At 41.1% G+C, this 23,598-nt stretch overlaps 1 protein-coding gene across 1 annotated transcript in view; it reads left to right on the forward strand.

Annotated features, from left to right (window-relative positions):
* The window catches only part of insrb (insulin receptor b), a 113,710-nt gene that overhangs the window by 84,916 nt on the left and 5,196 nt on the right, over positions 1-23,598 (forward strand). Inside the window, exons 5-22 of the mRNA XM_054790165.1 lie at positions 9,170-9,309; positions 9,581-9,725; positions 11,025-11,239; positions 12,305-12,431; positions 12,522-12,772; positions 13,539-13,706; positions 14,812-15,010; positions 16,042-16,174; positions 16,514-16,667; positions 16,730-16,878; positions 17,353-17,509; positions 18,797-18,893; positions 19,005-19,072; positions 20,977-21,206; positions 21,853-21,963; positions 22,050-22,212; positions 22,972-23,101; positions 23,207-23,341. Of these exons, the coding sequence (XP_054646140.1) occupies positions 9,170-9,309; positions 9,581-9,725; positions 11,025-11,239; positions 12,305-12,431; positions 12,522-12,772; positions 13,539-13,706; positions 14,812-15,010; positions 16,042-16,174; positions 16,514-16,667; positions 16,730-16,878; positions 17,353-17,509; positions 18,797-18,893; positions 19,005-19,072; positions 20,977-21,206; positions 21,853-21,963; positions 22,050-22,212; positions 22,972-23,101; positions 23,207-23,341 (2,772 nt within the window). The remainder of the gene's footprint in view (positions 1-9,169; positions 9,310-9,580; positions 9,726-11,024; positions 11,240-12,304; positions 12,432-12,521; positions 12,773-13,538; positions 13,707-14,811; positions 15,011-16,041; positions 16,175-16,513; positions 16,668-16,729; positions 16,879-17,352; positions 17,510-18,796; positions 18,894-19,004; positions 19,073-20,976; positions 21,207-21,852; positions 21,964-22,049; positions 22,213-22,971; positions 23,102-23,206; positions 23,342-23,598) is intronic.

Raw genomic sequence — 23,598 nt, forward strand, 5'->3', positions numbered from 1 at the left:
AAGGTTAAAACGGTTTGGAAACATCACCCTGTTGTCCCTTTGTGGCCTCGGAAAATGTGACAACAGCTCATGTAGCGAGTAGCGGGCCAAGATGAGCCTTAAGTGGGAATAGGAGCAAGAGCGACGACGGGAGAATTAAAAGGACAACGAGGAGGCTGAGTAATTAACAATTTCACATGCGTGCATGTAACTTTTTGCTGGTGAAATAACACCCAGCTTGAGCTTTTAGTCAAGCCAGTGGAAACGGTAATAGTGAATTCAACCCAGATAATGGCTTTTTTCCCCACGTGTTTCGTGTGTGTGCGTGTGTGTGCGTGCGCGCAGGAGAAAGAGAGCAACTTTCACTGCATGCTGCCAGCCCGTGGGGATTATCAGGACCCAAAAAGAACATTGCATGAAGTGTCAGTCATCCTCCCTGAGGCAGAAGGCAGCAGGGCTTCCTCTGGGAGTGTGTTGGCTCCTTAGATGTACGCACATCAGGCCGGGGGTGTCCAAAGTGCGGCCTGTGGCTGTTTTGTTTTTTTTGTTTTTTTTTACGGCCCACGGCACATTCTAAAAGTATTATGCTGTATCACAAGAAAAATCTGTTTAAAAAAAAATAAAAAAATCAGCAGTAATTTTACAAGACTGAAGTCAAAATATTAAGAGAAAGTACAGTGTTCCCTCGCTACGTCGCGGTTCACCTTTCACGGATTCGTGTTTTTTTCAACAGTGTATGAACGTGCATTGTGGTCTGCGTCCTTGTAGTGTATTCGAGTGATCTATCGGCGCTCGGCTACGGCACATGCCTGGTATTGTATTTACTAGTGCTACCACTACAGGGTGTTGTGTACTTATGTGAGACTTGAAGACGTGTCAGGTTTGTCTCAGTATGTATAGAACCACAAGAGTCCTGATTGGCTAAGGGAGTGCCCGCCCATGTTGTTCTGCGTTCTGATTGACTGTAGACCATTGTCAATCGATCTCCTTCGTGCAGGACTGCCTGTTTCCTGTTGTGTGATCGCTAACTGCTAGCAGTCATACATGCTGAATGAAGGCAGAAGTTTCGTGGCTGTATGGCTCCTGGAGTACTTCGTTTCATGGCGGTCGACGAGGAGGAATATGTTTTAACAAGGATACAAAAACGCTACGGCCTAACGACGCCAGGACAAGCCACGATCAGAGGAGTGAATACACGAGTCACTTCATTTCCTGTTGTCCAATGTCATAAGATGATCAAAATAACGAAATTTGAACATTGAGAGTGTTTAAAAATTGAAGTTTGAAAATTAGGTTGCGCAAAATGTTATAATGTTGCGAGAATAAAGTCAAAATATTATGGGAATAAAGTCATAATCACAAAAAGAAAATTTTACAGGATGGAAGTTGAAATAGTTGGAAAATGAAAAAAAAAAGAGCAGAATTGTTTTTTTTTTCAAAGATGTAATTTAAGGAGAATAAAGTAGGGCTGCAACCAACAATGATTTTCATAATCGATTAATCGGTCGATTATTTTTTTTAATTAATCGATTGGATATAAAAAAAACACACGTTTTTAATTTCCACCTCTTTATTCAGAAATAGAAGATTTTAACTGACGGAGCAAATACAGTAAGTGCACAAAAAACAGGTTTAGCCTCAGTACAACAATAAATGTACACAAAAATACAATCATGATCATTTTCTTATTCGATTAATCTGAAGATTGTTGTTGTTCTTTCAATGAATGGATTCATTGATTAGGCCTCGATGGGCCAAATCAATATGAAGCACCTACAGTTAGTGGTTGGGCCTGCAACATATCAGAAAAAGAGGTAAAAATGGCCATCACTATCAAAGCTGATAGCATGTGTTTATCTTGTATATCTTGTTTTGGCTGAAACACAAAGATAATAGGTCCGCTTTCATGGATGACTCAAAAAAAATATTCACATTTGGAGAGGCTGAAATTAGAGGAAGTTTACATATTTAAATCCAAAAAACATTCAGTGGTTCATTGTTGCAGCTCTGGTAATAAAGTGAAAATATTATGGCAATAAAGTCAGAATCACAAGAAGAAAGTTCACAAGAGGAAAGTTAATAATAAATAAAATGCCTTAAAATATTAAAGGGAAAAAAGGTTACATTTTGCAAAAATAAACTTATGATATTGTGAGAAAAAATAATGTCATGTTAGTAGAATAGAGATGAAATATTAAAGAAAAATATTATGAAATATATTATGGAAAGAAAGTCAAAAATATGATTGAAATAAGGTCATGGTATTACGAGAATTACATTTACAAAGATTATTTAACACATTCAATCGCAAAGATGTATTTATACATTTTTAGAAACCCGAACACCCGATCCCAAAGACATATTTATACATTTTTCACTTTTTTTTTGCACGAGAAGCAAAAAGAGGTCATGATGCAACTGCACCCTAATGGATGTCACTTTTAGTGGTGTAGTTGTTTAGATATTTGAGCTGTCACAAAAGCAAAAAAAAATGTGTCAAAGTGAAAGTTATGCTTGAAATGTATCTTTTCACAACAAGCTGGTTTCTCCCTTTTTTAGTCAGGAACTGATATTTTCCTGAAACTTACCTATGTTTTACTGCTGATTACTAAAGAACGGAAAAAGGTAGAAACAAACTTTTTTTTCCTGATGAAAGATGGGAGTGTAATGTTTCTTTTGGTAGGTTCCATGTTTATATAACCATACAACACAATATTCTGTGTGCCTTGAAAGATCAGTCAAAATGGTCTAAAATGGTCGCTACTGAAGGGGTTCTTTTGAAAAATGGCAGGAATTGAATGAGTTAAGAAGAAAGTTAAAATATTTGAAAAACAAAATAAAATAAAATAAAAAAAACAGCTGCAACAATTTGGAAAAAAAGAGTAAAGTTAAAATATTTGAAAAATAAAATAAAATTTAAAAAAACAGCAGCAAAAATGTGGAAAGAAAGAGTAAAGAGTGAAATTGATATTAATAATAGTCTTTTTCACCTATATGACAAAGCTGAGATGCAGTTTTTTCTTGAAATCTATATAACTTCTTTCATTTTTCACCATGTGGCCCTCGCTGGAAAAACGTTTGGACACCACTGCATCAGGCAGTAAACACGTCCATGTTATATGAGGAATAAAAATATCTTTGAAGTTAATAATAAGATAGCAAAACGAGTGCAGTTTGCACGGATGTGAGGCGGCTGCTTCTGCCAGACCTGCAAGGTCTGTTCCAGATGGTTCTACCAGACACCGTTGCCCAAGTCACCGGGTTCAAAGCGGACAGATAAACACTGTCCCTGTACGAGCGCCACTGCAGACCCAGCCTGCTGTCTGCCTGCGTGTCTGTGTTTTTCACTACAACCGGCCAAAACATTCTCTCTTTCTACGCTGCAACTAGAGCGTTACTTTTCAAGAAGCTGAATATATGACTTTCCGTGCATGGAGGAGGAGGGGAGGGGAGGGGGAGGGAAGGAGATTTTCCTCCTACTGTTGTTTAGTAGAGACCATTACAGAGTGTTTCCACTTGAGAGGAAAGGACCATATACAGTATTCTGGGATGGAGATGGACATTTTTAAGGATGACGGGGGTCCTCGCGTTGCGATATTTTGTAGCTACGGCGTTTCGAGGTCATGTTTAACTATTTTCCTTCATGATGCCGACCAACTCTTCTTGTTGGCAGTATGTCAAAGAAAAGGAAAGTGAAATTAGACACTGTAAAATGCTCAAAATGGAGAAACCCCGTCCAAGCCGCTCAAACGGTGCAACAGTCACGGAGGATAAAGACGATATTTTTAAACACGTGAAGGAATCTGCTCCTATGAAATGGACAGTGATAACTCGGCATCATCGTAGTCATCCTCCTGTCTCTCCCTCCCTTGCAACACCCTTTCACACAATTCTTGTATTGAATCTTTTTATTATTATTATTATTTATTTATTTATTACTATATTTGTACAGTGTGAGTGACTTAGGTGGCCATTTAACTATCATTTAGCAGTCGCCCCTCATTTATAGTGGTTCATCAGTTCCAGACCCGGCCGTGATGAATGATTTTCCGGGATTCAGTTTTAATACATGGAATATTTTCATAGTTTGAGCAAATAAAACCTGTTTATGACTTTCTAAATACAGGTTTTTACATCATTAGAGCCCTCTAGACATAAAATAACACCTCTATAGTTACCTTTACACTACTATTATTCATTGTTTACATTACAGTGCTCAACTGTTATGCCGCAGGGACTCAAGACGGCTGCTAGCGAGCTAACCAGTTAGCCACAAATTTATTTTTCTAAGCTCAAGAAACCAAAAACGTACCACTTCCACACCGAAAGGGAGGGGAACAGTGTTAAGGTAATGTCATGTAAGCTAATGTCTCAATGTTTTGTGTCATTACTGCCACCTCATAACCAGAATACTACATATCACTTGTATTTCAATATGTTTGGACTAATAATAGACCATAGTCTACCACCAAACAGTCATCATTTATTCATTCATTTGTGAAAAACCGTGATAGAGTGCTGGAGCTACAATCGAACCGTGAAATTGCAAGGGACAACTGTTTGTGGCTTCACTCTATCATGGTTTTTGTTTTTAAATGTACATGATTAATAAATCATGCTTTTTTGTTGTGAATACAGCCTATTATTAGTCCATAAATATGCACATTTAGGCAAATGTTGCACATTTTTTGCCTAAATGAAGCATTTTCAACCATAAAAATGGCTAAATAAAGTTCGATGCAAACATAAACCATTTCAGAAGACTCATTCAAAGACGTTGTGATGATATGTATGATATGTACACTGGTCACTAGGTGTCAGTGATGTTAATGTAATGTTGGGTGAGACACACAAGCACCAGTTTATTGCAGGGTGGAATGATCTCACAACAGGCACAATAATCCATAAGACAGGCCGCTGTTGCGGCCTTGACCCACACCAAGCTAAAACCCAACTCTCAACCCCCGACATCACTTCAAAAACAGTCTTATTAATTTCCTACATGTCGTATTTCCTTTTATTATGTCTACCATATTGGAGTGTAAATGTGACTATAGGGGTGGTATTTCATGTCTAGAAGGCTCTAAAAATCTTAAAAAGCATATTTAGAAGGTTGTAGACAGGCTTTCTATGCTCTACCTTAACCATAGACTGTAAACATCTCCGTCGTAGGAACGTACCCTGTACGTAGACCTCCTGTTATCGTCGAGGAACTGTAACGTGCCACTTGAGCCACTGCGGGACGATGCTGCAATTGCATCCCTCACATGGCTTGGAAAGCAAGACGCCCCAGGTGTTTGATGGGGGGGGGGTGCACGGAGAGTTGAAGGACGTAAATGTCTTCTTGTGTCTCTGGGGCGCGCTTCCTAAGAGGAGGGGCTGATGATGATGTTTGCATAGCAACCATCAAATGAAAAGGCAGTTGGTGCAAAGCTTACATGATCCACAAAACAACAGCATCCTTTTGTTAGCCTTAGCTAAGAGACGGCTAAATGTTGACGAGTGGAGGTGTGTGTGTGTGTGTGTGTGTGTGTGTGTGCCCACTAACAGGAGCTCTAAATGTTTACGTTTTCTTGTCCACCAATCAAAATGCAGCAGTGTAGTTGATGTCTGAGGCAGAGCTTTTTAGGTAGAGCTGTCAAGGCTGCAGTCGGAATTAAAGAGAGGGATTATCTTTCTTTTGAGAGGGCACTCATTTGTGAATGAAGCGTTTTCCTCCTTCATGCAGTTGTGTGTGTGTGTGTGTGTATGTGTGTGTGTGTGTGTGCACGTGTGTGTGTGTGTGTGTGTGTGCACGTGTGTGTGTGCACGTGTGTGCGCCCAACCCGCCTTTTTGTGAATGAATTTTGCTGAAAGGCGGCACTATCGAGACCTGGTTCTCATGCAGCGCTAGGCGCGTATATGCGATTACGTGCAGAAGCACATGTTTGCAGCCGGAAGACGCCGCTCACGTCGCTCGCAGGGAAAACAGAAGACCGTCTGTTGGGGACTGCAGCTGCTGTCTCGCTTGTGCGCTTTTTGTTGTCTGGGATTTCTACTCTGCGTGCAGTTTGTTTGTTTGTGTGTTTATGAGGGGTGTAAATCTCTTTGCGGTTGCCATTTCGATACGCATCCAGACACACGGGTTAAGATACTGTGTTTTAAAAACAGAACGGTTCGATACAGTGTACAAATTATTCCATTTGATAGGATTCAATGGTTATATTTGTCGTAGACATGAGTCTTACGTCATAAAATACTGTAAAGAAGCCAATTGTATAAAAGTGTCATTCTTCCAGTATTTTCAAACGTGTAAAAGAGCACATCGTATCCCCAGCATGCTGTAAGGCAGGGGGACCCATCCACCTGGAAACTTTAAAAACAATAAAATTATTTGTAAAAGGATTTGTAAATAATATAATGTCAATAATACATCACATTTTATGGAAATGGATATCGATTATGGAAGTATCGGCCATTATATTATTCCAAAAATAATAAACAGTTACAAATCCCGCAATTCTTGCTTTGTCCCACACTGCACAGGTAGGTAAGATTTGATGACCTTATTGAGTGCTAATGTGCATATTTGTTCGGTTCACGACCTCACTGAAAAACCAAGTCCAGGCTGGTGCTGGTGGATGGTGGCTCTGTATTCATTTAGTGCTTTTAATTTGATGTTGTTCCTGTCTTAGTTTTACACAATACATAATAAATAGTAGGGATGTAAATGTCTTTGTGATAGACGATTCGATTCGAATGACAATACGATTCAGACACAATATATTTAAAAACAGAACCATTTGATAGGATTCGATACAGTGTACAAACGATACTATCTGATTAGATTCTACGGTTAATGTTTGTTGATTAAGACATTAATCTTACATTATAAAATAGGACATCAGAAACATGCATTTTACTCCGCCACCACAGATACAGTATGTGGTCCAGCTCAAATACGACCACCTACTGTACATTAGTTTAACAATACACTACATAACTCTCTCTGTGTGTGTGTGTGTGTGTGTGTGTGTGTGTGTGCGTGCGCGCGCGCGTGTGTGTGTGGTTTTTATTGGAGTGTTTTTTGTCAGACAGAGTAAATTTTTTCTTTTTTTGTTCGTTTGATTTATACTGTTGTTTTGGTTTTTTTTAAAGCTCTTGACATTTCAATTACAATGTTAAATACTATTGAGAAATTAAAGAAATTAAACCATGTGCTCTCATTATGTCATATAAAAAATATAAAAAAATGGATTAAAAATGTGGTCAATAATATCGATTATCGACAATAATTTGTAGGACAATTATCGTCCAGCAAAATATGTTATCGTGACAGGCCTAATGGGATCAATGCTATATTTTCTATCTATATTTGTATACCAGTTACATATACTGTAGAACCTTTAAGTTTTACTTAGTCACATGAAAAACCAAATTTAAACTGTGATTTCTCCGCGTATGAGACCCACCTAAAGGAGTCCCATTCCTCTGAACACAGTGAGCCTTGTATTGAAGTGCTGTGTCATGCTCGTCGTTGCATTCAGTCATCTACCGTTGCATGTCCAATTAGTCTGCACACGTGAGCATTTGTGGGATTTATTTGGGGTTTCAGTCTTCAAAAAAAACTAAACAAACCGCTTGTTGTTTGTTACAACTTCAGGCATAAACACTCATGTCATGGACGTCATTCCACTCTTTTCCGCCAAGAGCACAGTTCAGCTCATCGCACTACGCAGTTTTTGTCGTTTGAAATGTCAAATGGTTGTAAATGGCTTTTCAAAGACAGTATAGGCTCTGTTTTGTCGGGGTTTTGGCAGAAAAAAAACAAGCTCCATGGTGGACCACGAAGCTTCAACATATCAAACCTTACCAGCCAACTGAAACGCCCGGGGCTTGTTCCCATCGATGCAGCGTTTCAAAAGTGTTGACGTGAGGGCTAACCAGCGATGTCTTAGTGATCTAATTGATCTTATTTATTATGTATTGTGCAAAACAAAGGCAGGAACAACACAAATTAAAATGACAATAAGAATACAGACCCAGCATCCACCAGTATGAGCCTGAAGCTTGTTTTTCAGAGAGAAGATTACGTATCGCTGTTTGGCGTGTGTGCTAGCATGTATAAAATATGGACATTAGCACTAAATCATCAAACCTTACTTTTCTGCATTCCCACAAAGTATCAACATTTGGGACCAAATATGAAGTTAAAGAAAAACCGTACTGCGATGCACTGTTCTTGTACTACACTGTGGGCGGCAGTGCCTCATTAGGGAGAAGCAGGGCGTCCAGAAACGGGAAGATTGGCGGTTCGATCCTCCACCCGGTCACTGTCACCTCCAGTGCTGCTCACACTGGTGTATGAATGAAATACTGGCAGCCACATTTCCGTCAGACTACCCCGAGGCAGCTGTGACTACAGATGTAGTTAACCACCTCCAGTGTGAGACTGAGCAGTGAATGAATAATGAGTTCACTTTGTCATTGCGAAGCGCTGTAAAAATCGAATCCATTATTATTATTATTATAGTAGTCTATCTGTGCAGTGCAGGTGAAAATTAGGTTGCATTCCAGGACCGTTGAACAAAGTGGGACGGGTCGCCGCGCGCAAGAAACATGAATGAAAATGAATGTGATAATTGTGCCGGCCGGCATAAATTACCATGTGCACGCGCGTGTTTTCCTCGTTTCTCGCTTCCAAACGAGCAGGAAGAGGGTTCACTCTGTGTGTTGGTTCAGCACCTAAACGCTTCATAGAACAACGGCGAACAGAGTGAGATGCCTCATCAGTTATACGGTCGCTTTGTCTCTGGGGGGACATAGACACACAGCAAACGAGTGGAGCTTCTTGAGGAGCAATGCAAGGTAACGTAGTAGACGTTATGAGGGAAAAAGATGCTTGCAAAGCCAAATGCCATAGCCCCCAGATACACACCAGCAGATGGGGGTGTACCACACTGAAACAGAAGTGCTTGGTGGGAAGGTTGTAGCTGTATATTGACTCAGTCAGGCTGTGTGGACGCTCCATTGAACACAATAATCCCTTTTTGACTAAATGCATAAAACGTCCTTGCTTGTCCGTATTGATCGGCATCGATCGGCATCATGCGAGCCAACGCCACATCGAGGCAGCCCGTCGACATGTCCCACCTCAGCGCTGTCATTAGGATGCTGATGTTTTTATTGACGGGCCTCTCGCTCTTTGCAGGCTGACGTGCTCGCCGTGCGCGGGGCTTTGCCCTAAACTGTGCGTGGGGAATAAAACCATCGACTCGGTCACCTCTGCCCAGGCCTTGAGAGGATGCACCGTTCTCCACGGCAACATGATCATCAAGATCCGAGGAGGGAGTGAGTACACGCATGCACACACACACACACACACACACACACACACACACACACACACACACACACACACACACACACACACACACACTCTCTCTCAAGGCCAGCCCTCATGCTGGGCCTCCTGATCTTCTTCTTCTGCGGTTCAATCACTGTGTCGGCGTGCATGCTGTTCTTTATCTCATCTTCGCAGAGCTTTCAAGCAGCAACGCAGCAAGTTGCAAAGAGGTTTCTCCATCACAAGCTTACTATTTTTTGTACTTTCCCCCTGCAGATAACATTGCTGCCGAGCTGGAGGCCAGTTTGGGTCAGCTTGAGGAGATCACAGGCTACCTGACCGTTCGCAGAGCCTACGCCCTCGTGTCCCTCTCATTCCTACGCAAACTGCGCACCATCAAGGGGGAGCAGCTTGAGGGAGAGTATGTCTTCACTTCCCACTCCCCACTCCTCCTCCCACTGTGGAATTATGCCCATTTTTACAGTATTTTATGAACAAAAAGATAAATGACAGGACACAATTAAACATACATTAGTATGCATTAACAGCTCCAAATTAACTGAAAATGTAAATCAAGCTAAAAGGTAGCACACATGTCTGAAAATCTTTTTGCCTAACACGTGTTTCTTTAATAGTAGTACAACATTTGAATCGCACTTTAACCAGGTTAGGAGCCATTAAAGAGTTGCGTTCAAGTTGAATTCACATTTTCAGTGTCGATTCTGGGGTTTCCGAGCATACTTAAATGCATCAAATTGTACGCAGTAAGTGTTAGGTTGGTGAGTGATAAGGATACCGGCCTATTGTTTTTCTTTTTGTCTTTGTGTTTATTTAGACGACACGTACGTGCATAATTAAGACATTATTGTGATTTTCGGAGTGTCCATGAACGCATCTCGTGAGGAAATCTCGTTCCGAGGTGGTCAAGAGACGCGTTGGAGGTACATATACGGTGTTGGTATTGCACTGCTGTTGATGAGTTTAGGTCAGAATCAAGTTGTAAAAGAGTTTGAGACTTGGTGTGGCTGTGGGGATGCTACGCTATGCTACCGTCTGCCGTCATAACAGAGGTACGGCTTGACATGATGCGCATGCGTTGATCCCACTGAATATTTTAACCTAATTAATGAAGTAAATTAGCGCCATGAACGCTCTATTTTTGAGAGCCCCGATAAAACAATTGTTTCTTTAATATTTGGAATCTATGCTACTAAAAGGATGTTATGTTTCCTCATGATATTACAGCTTTATTCTTGCAAAATTGTGACTTTTTTTCTCGTTAAAGTACAACTTTTTTCTCTGAACATTTTGACTTATTCTCCTGAAATCACAGCTGTTTTTTTCCATTACTGCTGTTTTTTTTATTTTAGTATTTCTTTTAATAAATGTGTTTCTCATAAAATTAGGTCTTTATTACAATAATATTGTAACTTTTTTTCCCAACCAAATTTCCCAAAGATTACAACTTTTTTTTGTTGAGTTTGTTTCTTATATTACAACTTAAAAAAAGTCATTTTCTTTAATATTTCAACTTAATGCCTCTAAAATGATATAATTTTTCCTCATGTTCTTGAAGAATTATGACTTTTTCTTGTTCTTTTCATTTTTTGGGGGTAAAATTACTGCAGATTTTTCCTTTCTTTCCCCATTTTCTTGTTAAATTCTACTTTTGGAATGTCTGGAACACCCCTGGCCTCATGCATGTCTCCCCCTCTTCCAGCATCTATGCCTTCTATGCACTGGACAACCAGAATCTGCGTGAGCTGTGGGACTGGTCCAAGCACAACCTGACCATCCAGCGTGGCCGAACCTTTTTCCACTATAACTCCAAACTGTGCATGTCGGAAATCCGGAAAATGGAGGAGGTGACGGGTACCAAAGGGCGCAACCAAAAGAACGACATTGCCGTGCGCACCAACGGGGACCAAGCCTCTTGTAAGATCATCTGAATGCTCTGCTCGGTCTTGCATTAGTTGGATTTGAAGCTCCCACATTGGACTATTTTTCCATCCATTTTAACAATGTATAATGTAGCCTTGGTGTTGGAAGCTCGGTGCATTTAGTTAGCACCAGTGGCAACGCCTCGCTCTGTGTTTCTGTAGCTTTAATGCTAATGAGCTGTGTTTGTCCACGCCTCTCTCTGGCTTCCGTAAACTCCAACATAATAGATGCCATATGTCAGATACAAAAGCGCAACATTAAGGAGTAGGACGGGGGACACAAGTGTTCGCAACACCAGAATAGCTACAGTATGTGATGCAGAAGTGCTAACATTACACTCACATTTTAGCACATGAAAAGCATGCTGAAGAAAAACGAAATGATCAGATCTTGAGTCTGTAGCTAACTGGTGGATGGGTAGCAGAGCTCTGGGATTTATTTTAAGATGTGTTGCGAAGCCTCTTTCTTCATTATTATTATTTTTTTTTACAAAACTGGAGTGGTGGGCTTACACCAGGGGCGGGCAAACTTTTGGACTCACGGGCCACGTTTGGTTAAAAAATTTGGCGGATGGGCCATCTATATGTAGACAAGAACGACTCATGGTGCAACGAAATGAAAACTCAACACATCCACAGCAAGTTAACGCATCACAACAATCAAATCAACTACTACTACTCCTATGTGGGTGATAAACAACAACTAAGCTCTAAACATAATGCATAACTTAAAACTGTTATTTCCAAATGCCTGCAAGGCATGCTGGGTAGTCCAGCAGCAACAGCAATATGAACTATGAACTTTTTTGCGTTTACTTCTCTGATGACCTCCCCAACATATTTAGCAATCAAGCATAAATGCGACAAACACGACAAACTGTTGGGAGAAAGTGTACCACAAGCTACCCAGCATGCCTTGGGGCGGGGGGGTCAGGGGTATTGTGCGTAGACATAAGCGCGTTGGTGACGTAAGTGATTCCTCGAGGCAGATTATTTTTTGTAAAAAATTATTCGAGGAATCATTGCATCCCTGATTCTGATGCACCTCCTTTTCTCTCAGGTGAAACCAAGCTGCTGAAATTCACTTTCATCAAGACGGCATCAAACAAGATTTTGGTGAGGTGGGAGCCCTTTTGGCCGTTGGATTTCAGAGACTTGCTGGGATTTATGGTTCTCTACAAAGAAGCGTAAGTATTAGTGCTTTTTTTGGATTGTGGTTTCTGTGTTCGCCAGAAGCGTACTCGCTGTTGACTTGTGCCTCTTCCGTGGCCGGCCAGGCCCTACAAGAACGTGACGGAGTTCGACGGGCAGGATGCCTGCGGGTCCAACAGCTGGGTGATCGCCGACGTGGACCCACCGGCCCGCGTCACCGACAACAAGGAGCAGAGCGAACCGGGCCATTTGATCCGACCCCTGAAGCCTTGGACCCAGTACGCCATCATGGTCAAAACCCAACTGTCTGCGTCGGACGAGCATCAGGTTCAGGGGGCCAAGAGTGAGATCATCTATGTCCGCACCGACGCCTCCAGTGAGTGCTGCTGCTTCACAAATGTTCTACACCTCTTTGAGAGAAATATTTTATTTCAAAATCATGTTTTCCAAGTCAGTGGAAGGAAAAATTGGTAGTTCTTAGCTGCTCATTGATCACCATTCACTTCAAAGTAGCATCATACAGACGTTGGTACCCTTCTGTGAAAGAAAGAACAAGCCACAGTGCTCACTGTCATTCTGCAAGGATTTCACTCAGTTTTGTGGGTTTTTTGCCATCAATTTCCTCCTCCTTTGTTGTTTGCTCGCTTCCTATCAACCTTTTTACGCATCTCTACAGGTCGCTGGGGTGTGCGAGTGACAGGAAGAAAGGCTCTAGCTTAGGGAAGAAGTTTGCACGTATAAATCTAGATTCCGACAACCCGTCTTGTTTATACTTTTTTTTGGGGGGGGGGGACGTCTTATATTGAGGTGTTTGATGAATTAATTTTGAGAAATAAAAATGTCAATTTAAACACAGGTGTTTAGATGTAGTGCCAGTCCTCATTGTTATCATGCTCATGTTGGAAGTGGACAGTGGATCAGTGGCGCAGAGTGAAAGACCTGCCAGGAAAGTCACTATGGTCATTTGCAATTAAAAGAGCGACTCATTCAGATGGTTGCTCCGTACGCCCTTTGATGGAAAAAAACTCTGCAGGTTACTTTCGGACAATAATACCAGGAAAGAAAAAGAAAAATCAATGATGAAGCCGGACATTACTAGACTGTTAGCGCAAACGTTTGTCTACTTCCATCTTGTTCTTCAGAGCCTTCCGTGCCTCTGGATCCCATTTCCTCCTCCAACTCCTCCTCTCAAATCATCCTGAAGTGGAAGCCTCCCACCAATCCCAACGGCAACATCACACACTACCGGGTCATCTGCCGCAAGCAGCCCGAGGACAGTGACCTCTACAAGTTTGACTACTGCCTGCAAGGTCAGCACACACACCTGCAGGACCAGGGAGGGGTGCATGATTCTAAAAAAAAAAAAAAAGAGGATATTATGATTTTCTTGCTTAAAATTGCGATTCTCTGGAACACACAAACCATGTTCACGGCCATGTGCCTGCGTTTAAATAAATCATATCATTATGCTTATTAATAATGATAATAGAATCATTAGATATATTATTATTGACAGGAGACCTTTTTGATAGAGATGAATTAGAGATGCAACAATTCCTTGATGAATCGATCATTGATTGATTATCCAATTAATCGACAAGTATTTTGTTATTGGAGTCTGAGTTTTTTTTTTTATTTAAAAATTAAGAAATTATGAATCCAATACCAAAACTAGTCTGTATTAGATTAATTCTTGTTTTATTTAATTTTATTGATTGAAAAAATGTATTTAATCATTGTGGAATCGATTAATTAATTATCCAATTAATCAACAACTACTTTGGTATTGGATTGTTTTTTTTAGTTAAAAATTATTTTAGAAAATAATTTGAAAAAAAATTAAAATCTATCAAAAAAATTGTTTTTTGATGTAAAAATAAAAAAAAAACTATTAATCAAATACCAGAATAATTGGAATTAGATTAATTGCTTTTCATTGAATTTTTATTAATAAAAAAAATCGATAATCGATGAATTGATGATTATTTGATTATCCAATTGGTTGACAACCATTTTGTTATTGGGTTAATTGTTTTTTATTTAAAAATGAATTTAAGAAATAAAAAAAAAACAATTAAATTACAAATATTTTTTGGGATTGAAAAATCCAAAAACTATTCATCAAATATCAAAATAGTTGGTATTAGATTCATTGCTTACTTTTTCATTAAAAAAGTCCAAAAACTATTAATTGAATATCAAAATATTTATTTGATTATTTCCATTAAAAAATAATAAAACATTAACCAAATGGCAAAATAGTTGGTATTAGAGTAGTTTTTTAAATTGAAATCAACAAACAATTAATCCAATGCAGAAATAGTTGTCAATTAATTGGATAATTGACGTAGCATTCATTTGTCAGACAGTTCAAATTTGTCCGTCACGCTCCTAAACGTCTTCCTCCTTCCGCAGGAATGAAGCTGCCGTCCCGGACCCCGACCCACTTGGACAGCGAGGACGAGCAGAAGTGGAACCACACAGACGAGCCCAACATCGGCGGCAAGTGTTGCGCCTGCCCCAAGACGGACATCCAGCTCAAGAAAGAGCAGGAGGAGATCGAGTACCGCAAGACCTTTGAGAACTACTTGCACAATGAGGTCTTTGAGAGCAGGTGGGTTTGGGTTCTATGATGTAGTGATGTTGTTTGTCCCACCAATCACCATTCTTAAGCTGGTATTTATTTCTAAGTTGGTGTTAGCATGGCTAGCAGCTCTATTATTACTCTGGCACGCCAAACAATCACATCACTCCTCTTTTGTCTCCGCCCGCCATGATGTTTGTCTACTGCAGCACCGCGCCAGCTCTTGTCCTTCAATGTTTGTGTGTCATTTATGTGCAGCATTGTTTTTGTTCTGGGCAGGACAGTGGGTGGGCTCTGGGTGGGAGGTGCTGATTGTGGACCTACAGGACCGTCCAGACACACACACACACACACACACACACACATGGGCCCTTTGTCACGGCTTCCCTACGGGAGTGATTACTGTGCTCATTACCATTCATGCCAGTCAGGGGTGCAGTCATGCAGACTGCCGCTCGGACACATACACACACACACACACACACACACACACACACACACACACACACACACACACACACACACACACACACACTGAACCTCACAAACACCTCTGCGGGATTTTGAGGCCATGCTGCAGTAGGTCAATGTCATGCACCGCAGTGCACAAAGACCTCGCCGTGTTCCTCACTTCCATCACGCAAGGGCATGCGGGAAGTTTTCCCTTCTGCCTGAGCAGGTTTTGAAGTCCATCCTGCAGCTTTGTGCTGGAGACAAGAGACGCTCAAGTGTCGTACGCAACACAGTCAATGATGCTGGAACAAGTGGAAGCCTGGCTTTTGTTGCAAAGACTCTTCTGTGTTTGCTGCCTTTCATTGAGCCACAGGAAGTGGATGTTGGCTCATGGGTGTCACCTAGTCGAGGTAGTTTGTAGGTGCCGCGGTGGATGAACGTCATGCAGTCAAGACATGCAACACACTTTAAAAAAAAATACATAAAAAAGAACATCCGTGGTTGTAATCAGTTACATGCATATATTTCTGAATTCGTAAACACTCACATTATATGAGCGGTTACCTTCTCTGAACTTGTGCAAAATGCCTCATGTGTTCTCCCTCCAGACCTTCACGTAGGCGACGCTCAGTGGGAGTCGCCAACGCCACCGAATTGCCTTTCCTACTTCCCACAATGCCCAGCTTTCCCGATGATGCTACCAAAGCCGCACCCAAAGACGAGGACGAGGAGGGAGCCAAGGTCTTACATATTCTTTTATATAGCATAGAGAGAGCCAAGGTCTTCTACATTGTGGCGTATAGAAGGAGCCAAGGTCTTACATATTCTTTTATATACTGTAGCATAGAGGGAGCCAAGGTCTTTTATATTGTGACGTATAGAAGGAGCCAAGGTCTTACATATTCTCTTATATAGCATAGAAGAGGGAGCCAATGTTTTTTAAATGTTCTTTGTAGGCTACACAACATTGTAAGCATTGTTGATGCGTTCTCCATTCAGGGCCGATTACAATATATTCAATATTAATAATCACATTAATAATTACAGCCATGCTTGCTTTGCTTGATGTTTTCTGCACAGGTTGAGCTGAAGGTCTTCTCCAAGGAGTCGACCGTCATCTCCAACCTGCAACACTTCACCAGTTACAAGATCGAGATCATGGCCTGCAACCATCCCACAGACCTCAAGCGCTGCAGCATGGCCACGTACATCAGTGCCAGAACCATGCCTGAAGGTGAGACCGCATCCTCCTCAAGCACGTGCACGTGTGATTCTTCACTGGTGTCATACCTGCAGAGAAAGCCGATGACATCCCAGGCCAGGTGAGCCATGAGATCATGAACGGCGAGCCCGCCTCCGTGTTCATTAAATGGAAGGCACCCCCCTCCCCGAATGGCCTCATCATCCTATATGAAGTGTTCTACAGGAAGGTCGGCGAGACTGAGGTCAGTACCTTTTGTAAGAGTCAGGCGTGCACTGCTAGTAGATGTGCAGCTTTCACGCCCTGCATGCAAATGCCATATTTGTGTATAAAAACCCCAATGCTGCAACCGTGTATGTTTGTTTGTTTACTGAAATGTGTGAATTCCCCCCGCTTGAGCAGAAGCTGCTCTGTTGCCATAGCGACAGAGGCAGGAAGGAAAACTAGAATACAGACACGGGGATAGACTGGCATCTTCACTGCACTGCACTTTTGGATTCTATTCAAATATCCAGCATGCCTGACCTTCACATTAAAGTATTTGTTATCAAGTGGTGGCACTGGCACAACAATTCATGCATAAAACACTCCAAATGATCATGTACTATATGTGTATTTGGAATGGACATTAAACAAATTGCAGTAAATATGCCAGATATAGCGCAGTGCTAGTTTCCACCCATAGTCCCAGTTCTTAATGGGTTTTTTTGTGCTGCAGGTTCACACAGCTTGTGTGTCTCGACCTGCTTACCTCAAGTCTGGTGGCACCAAGCTGTCGCTCGTGCACCCTGGGAACTACAGCGTGAGGGTCCGTGCCACCTCCTTGGCGGGAAACGGCTCCTTTACAGAAACCACCTACTTCTTCATGCCCAACAGTAAGACTGCATGCAATACTGTTTTTGCCATTAATCCCTTCCAAAAGGAAAACCAAAACAATTTTCCAATAAGAAATAATTACATTTAGGATTTACATTTCAATCCTATTGTAACAGATTCTACATTTGTACTTTGCTACTTCCTTCCTGAATTCAATAGCGTTTCTCACTTTCTTTATCAAAGGTCTGGCACTTGCAAATTTTTTGCAGCCGTCCTAAATAAATAAATAAATAAATTATATATATATATATATATATATATATATATATATATATTTTAAAGCACGGATTCCTTTAACACTCAGAAATACTCTCTTGAACGCCTCATCAGCACATGGAGCAGTGCTTGAAGGGAGGAAGGAAGGAACGAGACAGAGTTTTTCATCGTTCTGTGTGCATTTCATAAACACACAACAAAGATGTTGTAAAAGTATTTCCGAGCTGGAATCTGTCTGTAGACTCTAAAAGAACAGCTATCCACAAACACAGAGATGGTCATTGTTTTGTGTGTGTTCAAGGAATAAATAATCCACACACTCTCAAAATAAAATTGATTAAATTGATTCCCTGGCGGAAATCTGTCTGTAGTGTCCCAAGTCTAAAAGAACAACTATCCACAGATACAGAGTTGGTCATTGTTCTGTGTGTGCTCTGAGTAAACAAATCACACGCATTTGCATAACAAGGATGATTAAAGAATTACCTGGCCGGGATCTGACTATGGTGTCCCAACTAACCACTATTCATTCTTCACAGAGACTGAGTCACCGATGCGTGGCTGCTTTTTTTGGGCACTCGATTAGTTTGTTTGGCCGTACGGTAACCAGGACGTATTTGTGTCATTTTGTTGAAAACCGAGGTTCCGCTGTGCTCGATGGGGATAATACATGTATCATGAGGTTACTGATGTGTGTGTATAAAAACTGTGTGCTGTGCTCATCGTGACCTCAACATGGACGTGGGAATTGTCTGGAATTTAAGCAGTGAATTCCGTTAATGTGACTATTTCACCGCATCATCAGCTGAAAACCTGCCAACACAAACAGGGCGGACAGCTGGATATTGCCACACAAATGCCCGACATTGCCATAATGCCATCATGAAATTCATGCTTTTACAAGCTTTTCTTATGCACCACTAAAAATACATCTACAATACATTTTGTTGGAAGTCCCACTTCATTCATTAGAAGAAGTAAGCAAACGTGCCTTCGGCTGCATCGTCACTTCATTTTTGTGCAGCTGCCTTTTATTGGGTGTCCTGACCACAAATGTGTGCTCATTGCAGAGGATCCCGGCATAATCGGGGTTGTCATTGGCCCAGTCATCTGCTTCATCCTGCTGCTAGTGGTGGGATGTGTGGTCTTCATGATCTTCAAGAAGAAGTAAGTGTACTTTTTAGCAAGCAGGTTTCAGACCTGTGGGCTTGCTGTCCATGGAGGAAAAGTGAAAACTCCTGGATGTGCGGTACTGTTGGCATTGTGGATGTGTTACAGGCAAGCAGAAGGACCAACTGGCCCTCTTATTGCCTCCTCAAATCCTGAGTACCTCAGTGCCAATGATGGTAAGAACATAAACATACTGCATCTCACAAAAGTCAATACACCTTCACATTCCACATACAGTAATCCCTCACAGTATTGTGGTTTGATTAACGCTGCCTCGCTGTATTGCAGTTTTTCACAAATTTATTAATGAATAAATGATCGCGGTTTTGTGGTCCAATCCCACCTATTGTTAGTTAAAAAAAAAAGATATGCATATTTAAGCAAAATGTACTTATTCTTGGCCTAAATTAAGCATTTTGAAGCATAAAAATGGCTAAATAAGCTACAATACGAAGCACTGTCATTGTAAATGTAGTACTGAATTCTACATTGGCCACTGGGGATCTAATGTGTCTTATTTATTATGTTTTGTGTAAAACCAAGACACTAACAACATCAAATGAATACAGACCCACTATCCACCAGAACGAGCCTGGAGGTTGTTTTTCAGAGAGAAGATGATTATATTGCTTTTTGATGTGTGCTAGCAGTGTGACCAAATACGAGGTGAAAGAAAAAGAGTAAAAATACAATCTAGTAGTCTATCTGTGCATTGTGGGACAAAGTTAGCACACATACAATGGTGCGTTCAAGGACCGTCGAACAAAGTGGGTGCCCCAACTCGTCTTAACCGTAAACAGGCATTCTCAACACACACACCTTCAAAATAAGAGCGCCGTTTGCCCCATGTCGTCTAACAGTGTACACAAAATAAATGTGTCATAAAAAATATCTTACGCAGTTGGAATTGCCTTACATCTTCCTTCCTCACAAGCACGACATGACAGTTTGTTGAAGATTTTGTAGCAATGTGTGCAAATTGTGACATCCCTTTAGAAACGTTAGCCAGGCTACATCCATTTCTCAATTACTGGGCTAAATTGTCCATTGATGTGTTGTAAGGTTTTTGGCATTTACATAACGGAATTTTATTCACTAACCCAAAAAGCACACATTGTATTCTGGTAAAAATAAGTGGAAAATGTAAAAAACGGAATTCTAAAAAATGAAAATGTAACAAACGGAATTTGGGAAAAAATAAAACCGATTCCATAGGACACAACATTATTATGCCATATCATTAATGAAAAAATTGTCTCAATAATATCGATTATTGACAATGATTTGCTGGACAATTATTGTCCAGCAAAATGTGTTATGGTGACAGGCCTATACGTAAAGCTATTTAAAGTCGTTCCCCAGCCGTCTCAAAGCCGTCCAAAAAAAAACCCCAAAAAGGAACTGCTAACGTGTAAGTCTGTTATCTTATTTATGTTTAATATGTCTTATTTTCTCTGATTATATCAACTATATTGGGTAATACAAATGTAAAGGTGACTATAGGGGTGTTATTTCATGTCTAGAGGGCTCTAATAATAAAAACACATTTAGAAGATTAACAGGTTTTCTCTGCCATAACTATGAAAGTATTCCATTTATTACCATTACCATTTATCCATTTATTCATATTGAATCCTACTCCGCGGAAATGTACTTAACACGGAAATAATTAACCGTGATAAACGAGGCATTACTTTACCATCTTTATTACAGTATGTCTTCTCAAGGGACAAAAGGAAAGTGTCGAGATGTCGATTTACAGCTAGACACTAATGTCTGCATGTTGAGTTATTTTTAAATCTAAGTGTTTCATTTCTATATGGTAATAATGTAACCCAGGCGTGTCAAACTTGTGCCATGGAGGGCCAAGACACTGCAGGTTTTCTTTCCAGCCAGTCACTAAAGCAGGTGATTTTAATGATCAACACTTTCAATTTGAGGGAAGGAGCTCATCAATTAAATCACCTGCTGAAGAAACTGGTTGGAGAGAAAACCTGCAGCGTCTCGGCCCTCCAGAGCACGAGTTTGACACATGTGATGTAACCTGTCTGTCACGCAACTCCACCTTTTGTCTGTGTAGCCTACGTTCCTGACGAGTGGGAGGTCCCCCGTGAGAAGATCACGGTGCTCCGAGAGCTGGGTCAGGGCTCCTTCGGCATGGTCTACGAAGGAAACGCCAAGGACATCGTCAAAGGCGACCCGGAGACCCGCGTGGCCGTCAAGACGGTCAACGAATCCGCCAGCCTGCGGGAGAGGATTGAGTTCCTCAACGAGGCCTCCGTCATGAAGGCCTTCAGCTGCCACCATGTGGTAGGTCGCCATGAAACGTGCATGCTCACTATATTGTTGGGGTCATTTCTGTGAACATCGTTCCTGTCATAACTAATGTCTATTGCGGCTTATGCAGTGATGCAGCTAGAATGTGGTCACGTTCTGCTCTCGCGACATCTAATGTGCTTCCGAGCTGCACCCTCATCATGGAGGATGCGTGGAGAGGTGTCGGGACGTCCGTGCAGTGAACTGTAATACCAAATGTAGTACAGTTAGTGAGTGAAGTGTACTTTTATAGTTATTTCCCCATATCTCCACACAATAAGTTAGATATGGTAAAACCAGAGAACAATAGAGAGTGTGGAGTGATTTTTGGTCCAGAACAAATTTTGCTTTCTTCAGTATAGAAGTATTCCTTGCCACTTATGTTGTATATTTTTAATGTGGGATTTTTGTCGTCTATTATAACTCCTAGAAATATATTTTCTTTCACCCTGTCAGTGTCTACGCAGTCTGTTTGTTTGACTCTCAAAAGAAAGATTCCCACTTGCAATTGCTGTCTCCACATGCAACATCGAACGTTTAAAAAAAAAAAAAAAAAAAAAAAACCAAGTTGATCATTTTGCCGCCCTCGATAAATTGACTGCTCGTCCAACTGAATGATTTTTTTTTCGTCTTGTCATAGGTACGCCTCTTAGGCGTTGTGTCCAAGGGCCAGCCCACCCTGGTAGTGATGGAGCTCATGACACATGGCGACCTGAAGAGCTACCTGCGAAGTCTCAGGCCAGACTCTGAGGTAGGAAAGCATGACCGAGACACATGTGTTTGTTGGACAAGTTGTTATTAAGTGTGTGTTTTTGTTTTTTTGTTTTTTTTTTATAGAACAACCCATCAGGCCGCCCTTCACCTACCCTGAAGGAGATGATCCAGATGGCTGCAGAAATTGCAGACGGCATGGCCTACCTCAACGCCAAGAAGTTTGTGCACAGAGACCTGGCAGCCAGGAACTGCATGGTGGCGGAGGACTTCACCGTCAAGATTGGAGGTGCCGAGAAAGACTGAATTACTACATTCACACTTCATTATTTCAGCGTCATTGCAGTAATACATCCAGGATACATTGTGTTTGTTTACAGACTTGCATTGCAAGTTCAACATGTTTCATTGCTATTTCTGTGTGCAATGGCGTAGAACTGCTCTGCATCATACCGAGACTTGTTTCTAATATTTTGGCCCTCTGAATAAGGCAAGCAGTGGTGTCCAAATTGTGGCCCGGGGCCCCATTCGCGACAAGAAAACTAACCAAAACCAGAAAAATGGAATTACAGTAATTTTACGAGAATATTGTAGAAATATTGGAATAAAGTCATAATAATAATATAAAAAAATGTGAACATTACAATCAAAAATTTTACATTGTAATACGATGTAGTACTATGAGGAAAATATTTAATTCCGCAATAATTTTGGCAAAATTAGTAACAAAACAAAGAATAAAGTTGCAATTTTTTGGAAAATTAGGCTGGGATTGTTTGATCCAAATATTATGGGAAAAACGTGTGATGAAAAAGATTACAAGACATTTGCAACATTTGTAAAATGTAAAAATGTAAAAAATAACAGCAAAAATTAAAAAAGGTTCAGTGGAGAAAAAGTCATAATACACTTTGTCACTTAGAACAAAAAGCTGGGAGGCTCGCTGGTTTGTCTTTGTAAAATAGTATTGTGTTGCATTGTGCAGATACTGTATATGATGTTGCAGCTGGTTGCTCCTTGCACTCCTTCACTCCTTTTCCCTCCATAGACTTTGGGATGACGCGGGACATCTACGAGACAGACTACTACCGCAAAGGGGGGAAGGGCCTGCTCCCTGTCAGGTGGATGGCTCCGGAGTCTCTGAAGGACGGAGTCTTCACTGCCCACTCTGACTGCTGGTAGACTACCACACACACACACACACACACACATGCTTGAGCAGCAGCAGCAGTACCGTCATGAGAAGCCTGCAAACTTTCCATAACCTTTTCTGGTGTTTGCAGGTCGTTTGGGGTGGTGCTGTGGGAGATCAGCACACTAGCGGAGCAGCCTTACCAGGGCTTGTCCAACGAGCAGGTGCTTAAATTTGTCATGGACGGGGGATACCTGGACCGCCCTGACAACTGTCCCGAGAGGATGTGAGTATGAAATCCGCCATGACAAGTGTGTGGCCGTTCTGCTCGCTTGAATTCCAGCACGAATAAATTATGTCACATGTTGCGTAAAAACATTTGTCTCACCGCTGTATTTGTGTTTGATCGGGAAATGCACAAATTCATTGATTTTTACTTTAAACAAATGTTTGAAATGATTGCAACGATACAGAAAGTACATGAATAACACAGTTTCACTGGACCAATATGAATATTTATTTGATATATTATGACCGCACGTC

The sequence above is a fragment of the Dunckerocampus dactyliophorus genome, chromosome 10, assembly GCF_027744805.1.
Source record: "Dunckerocampus dactyliophorus isolate RoL2022-P2 chromosome 10, RoL_Ddac_1.1, whole genome shotgun sequence".
In the NCBI taxonomy this organism is placed as follows: domain Eukaryota; kingdom Metazoa; phylum Chordata; class Actinopteri; order Syngnathiformes; family Syngnathidae; genus Dunckerocampus; species Dunckerocampus dactyliophorus.